This window comes from Nerophis lumbriciformis, linkage group LG25 (assembly GCF_033978685.3).
Source record: "Nerophis lumbriciformis linkage group LG25, RoL_Nlum_v2.1, whole genome shotgun sequence".
NCBI classification, from domain to species: domain Eukaryota; kingdom Metazoa; phylum Chordata; class Actinopteri; order Syngnathiformes; family Syngnathidae; genus Nerophis; species Nerophis lumbriciformis.
This window is the reverse complement of record NC_084572.2, coordinates 36,636,803-36,641,954: the sequence shown is the minus strand read 5'-3', so window position 1 is coordinate 36,641,954 and position 5,152 is coordinate 36,636,803. Positions and strand designations below refer to the sequence as shown.

The 5,152-nt window shown below is 29.6% G+C and overlaps 1 protein-coding gene across 1 annotated transcript in view; it reads left to right on the top strand.

The window, feature by feature from the left end:
• The first annotated feature begins 2,985 nt into the window (after nt 1–2,985).
• ltv1 (LTV1 ribosome biogenesis factor) overlaps nt 2,986–5,152 on the top strand; it is a 14,326-nt gene continuing 12,159 nt past the window's right edge. Inside the window, exon 1 of the mRNA XM_061984341.2 lies at nt 2,986–3,161. Within this exon, the coding sequence (XP_061840325.2) occupies nt 3,159–3,161 (3 nt within the window). The 5' untranslated portion in view covers nt 2,986–3,158. The remainder of the gene's footprint in view (nt 3,162–5,152) is intronic.

Genomic DNA, 5,152 nt, shown 5'->3' with positions numbered 1-5,152 from the left:
TTTTACAGTAATACACCGTAAAAAACACAGGCTTAGATTTTACAGTAAAAAAAAAAAACGGGCAGCTCAGTTGGAAAAATTTACCGTAAAAAAACCCAGTAGATTTTACACTAAAAAAAAAATACAAAAATGTTTACCGTAAAACATACTGTGGTATTTTCCATTTACAGTAATAAACCGTAAAAACAACTGTGGATTTTACGGTAAAAAAAAACACCAAAAAAACGGCAGCTCAATTGCCCCAAATTTAATGTAAGAAAACGGTGTTGACATTTTTTGCATTTACAGTAATACAAAGTGGAAACAAATGTAGATTTTATACCAAAAAAAAAGAATTTTACTGTAAAAAGCCCTATACTGTTTTATAGTAAAAAAAACAAACTGGCAGCTCAAGTGGAGAAATTTAGATTTTATACTAAAAATTTTTTTTTAAATAAAATGATTTTACCATAAAAAACCCTATACTGTGGTAGTTTCCATTTACAGTAATACACCGTAAAAACAACTGTGTATTCTACGGTAAAAAAACAACAACAAAAAAACGGCAGCTCAATCGCCCCAATTTTAATGTAAGAAAACGGTGGTGACATTTTTTGCATTTACAGTAATACACCGTAAAAACAAATGTAAATTTTATACTAATTAAAAAAAAATAATAATAATTTTACGGTAATAAACCGTAAAAAACAACCTTAGATTTTACAATAAGAAAAACTGGCAACTCGGATGGAGTATATTACCGTAAAAAGAACCTGTGGTACCTTTTTCCTTTTACAGTAATACACCGTAAAAAACACAGGCTTAGATTTTACAGTAAAAAAAAAAAACGGGCAGCTCAGTTGGAAAAATTTACCGTAAAAAAACCCTGTAGATTTTACACTAAAAAAAAAAAATACAAAAATGTTTACCGTAAAACATACTGTGGTATTTTCCATTTACAGTAATAAACCGTAAAAACAACTGTGGATTTTACGGTAAAAAAAAAAAAAAAAAAAAAACGGCAGCTCAATTGCCCCAATTTTAATGTAAGAAAACGGTGTTGACATTTTTTGCATTTACAGTAATACAAAGTGGAAACAAATGTAGATTTTATACAAAAAAAAAAGAATTTTACTGTAAAAAGCCCTATACTGTTTTATAGTAAAAAAAACAAACTGTCAGCTCAAGTGGAGAAATTTAGATTTTATACTAAAAAATGTTTTTTAAATAAAATGATTTTACCATAAAAAACCCTATACTGTGGTCGTTTCCATTTACAGTAATACACCGTAAAAACAACTGTGTATTCTACGGTAAAAAAATTTTTTTTTTAAAAACGGCAGCTCAATCGCCCCAATTTTAATGTAAGAAAACGGTGGTGACATTTTTTGCATTTACAGTAATACACCGTAAAAACAAATGTAAATTTTATACTAATTAAAAAAAAATAATAATAATTTTACGGTAATACACCGTAAAAACAACCTTAGATTTTACAATAAGAAAAACTGGCAACTCAGATGGAGTATATTACCGTAAAAATAACCTGTGGTACCTTTTTCCTTTTACAGTAATACACCGTAAAAAACACAGGCTTAGATTTTACAGTAAAAAAAAAAAACGGGCAGCTCAGTTGGAAAAATTTACCCTAAAAAAACCCAGTAGATTTTACACTAAAAAAAAAATACAAAAATGTTTACCGTAAAACATACTGTGGTATTTTCCATTTACAGTAATAAACCGTAAAAACAACTGTGGATTTTACGGTAAAAAAAAAAAAAAAAAAAAAACGGCAGCTCAATTGCCCCAATTTTAATGTAAGAAAACGGTGTTGACATTTTTTGCATTTACAGTAATACAAAGTGGAAACAAATGTAGATTTTATACAAAAAAAAAAGAATTTTACTGTAAAAAGCCCTATACTGTTTTATAGTAAAAAAAACAAACTGGCAGCTCAAGTGGAGAAATTTAGATTTTATACTAAAAAATGTTTTTTAAATAAAATGATTTTACCATAAAAAAACCTATACTGTGGTCGTTTCCATTTACAGTAATACACCGTAAAAACAACTGTGTATTCTACGGTAAAAAAAAAAAAAAAAAAAAAACGGCAGCTCAATCGCCCCAATTTTAATGTAAGAAAACGGTGGTGACATTTTTTGCATTTACAGTAATACACCGTAAAAACAAATGTAAATTTTATACTAATTAAAAAATAATAATAATAATTTTACGGTAATACACCGTAAAAACAACCTTAGCTTTTACAATAAGAAAAACTGGCAACTCAGATGGAGTATATTACCGTAAAAAGAACCTGTGGTACCTTTTTCCTTTTACAGTAATACACCGTAAAAAACACAAGCTTAGATTTTACAGTAAAAAAAAAAAACGGGCAGCTCAGTTGGAAAAATTTACCGTAAAAAAACCCTGTAGATTTTACTAAAAAAAAAATACAAAAATGTTTACCGTAAAACATTTCCATTTACAGTAATACACCGTAAAAACAACAACTTTAGATTTTACAATAAAACAAACTGGCAGCTCAGTTGGAAAATTTTACGGTAAAAAAAACAGTCATACATGTTTTCTATTTTGCGGTAATATGCTGTAAAAAACACAATGTTTTTTTAAGAGTGTACAGTACGTTAAAAATATATATACTACTCAAATGCGTAAGTAATTGTCTAATATGATGAGGTAATCCTTAGACAGGAGTGTTGATAAAGCGGCCCTCGGAGGGCAAACAGAACTGTCATGTGACGTCACCTCAATGCAAACTACTGTTTGTTGTCAATAAAGTTGGAAGATAAAAAAATGGACCGTACCAATGTAGCCAGTTTATTTGGGGAGGCGAACCATTAATTACAACTCCAGAATGCCTTTTTTTTTAGCCAGCCACAAACCATAAATACATGTATTAACATTAAATATATTTTGAGGGTAAAAAATAAACTATTATTTAAGTTTGAGTTTTTTAACACCCCTTCGACCCTGCGTGGAATGGTTGCGTCCAGTGCGGATGTAAGCAGCATGGAGGAGCGAGAAACGTGATTAAACTCTCACATTAGTTTGTTCTGTCTCACGGATTAATTTACTTATTCGTAGCCAGAAACATCAAGTTTGACGAGTTTCACGTTGGACCGCTCGTCTAAAGTCAAGACAGTCCGTGTGGGAACATGGTAAGCAGTCTTTTAGCAAGCTAGCTACTAGCTTAGCTTTGTTTGTTGATTAAAGTTTATTTCCAACATTTGGAATATAAAACATCGCATAGTTTCTAAATAGGAACGTTCTGATAATAAATAGTCAAGACAGTAATGTTCCACTTAATGACTTAGTATCTTATTTTATTGTTTTTGTTTATAATCCATCCACCCATTTTCTACCGCTTGTCCCTTTTGGGGTCGCGGGGGGTGCTAATCTATTCCATAATTTAATTCCACATACTGATATGCTAAAAGTTTTAAGTGTTGTACGTGCATGCAAATGTTTTAAGTTAGACTTTTCTCCAACGTTATATTTCTTCTCCTTTGTTGAGAATAATTGTTTTATAATTTCCTGGATGGCAGGCGAGTTTATTATTATTATTATTATTATTATCATTATTTTTATTTACTTATAAACCTTTATTTATAAAATTCAACATTTACAAACAGTTGAGAAATAATAATCAAAGTACAAAAACAGTACAAAACAGCGCCAGAGGATTGTAAATTCAATGTAACTAAAATAGAATGCTATATATATATATATATATATATATATATATATATATATATATATATATATATATAGAAAGTGTAAAGCCATAGGCTCACTCAATTTCAGTAAATAACTTAAATTTTGGAACACAGCATCACAGTTTTCACAGCTTTTGGGTTGTTAGAGGTAGAAAGTGTTTTAACGTAGAGTTCTAATTTTTTTTTTAAAGGCACAAAGAACAGGTCGGGTATTGAGAAACGTACATTTAATTAAAATGTGACTGCAATTAACTATAAAAGTGGCAAGTTAAAAATGTAATAAAAAATGTGCGGCAGCAGTTTTTATGGATCTAACTAAAGCATTTGACACAATTAATCACAATATTTTAATCAAAAAACTAGAACGATATGGCATCAGAGGGTTAGTCTTAAACTGGATAAGAAGTTATCTAATGAACAGGAAACAATACGTGAAGGTAGGCGAACACACCTCTACAACGCTAAATATATCCTGTGGTGTACCTCAGGGATCAATACTAGGACCTAAATTATTCAATCTATATATAAATGACATTTGTAAAGTTACAAAAGATTTAAAGTTAGTATTATTTGCGGATGATACAACAGCGTTTTGTTCAGGAGAGAACACACAGAAGATACTACAAATAATAACAGAAGAAATTAACAAATTAAAAAGATGGTTTGACAAAAACAGACTATCGTTGAATCTCAGTAAAACTAAAATAATGCTATTTGGTAACAGTAGAAGAGAAAGTCAAACACAAATACAAATAGACGGAATAGAAATTGAAAGAGTAAATGAAACCAAATTTCTAGGTATAATGATTGATGATAAATTGAACTGGAAATCTCACGTAAAAAATATACAACATAAAGTAGCAAGAAACACGTCAATAATGAATAAAGCAAAACATGTTCTAGACAAAAAATCACTACTGCTCACTAGTGTTACCATATCTGAGTTATTGTGCAGAAATATGGGGAAATAATTACAAAAGTACACTTCATTCATTAACGGTGTTACAAAAAAGATCAGTTAGAATAATACATAATGTTGGATATAGAGAACACACAAATCCTTTATTTATTGAATCAAAGATACTGAAATTCTACGACATAGTGAATTTGCAAACAGCTAAAATGATACACAAAGCAAACTATAACCTGCTACCCAAGAATATACAACAATTCTTCTCAAAAAAAGAGGAGAAATATAATCTTAGGGAGAAATGTCATTTAAAACATTTGTATGCACGTACAACACTTAAGACCTTCAGTATATCAGTATGTGGAATTAAATTATGGAATGGATTAAGCAAAGCAATCAAACAATGTACTAATATGATCCACTTCAAGAAACTCTTCAAACTTAAAGTGTTTACAAAGTACAAAGAAGAAGAACCATGATAAACATTCTGAATTTATTTAACTCATCCATTCTTTCATTCTTT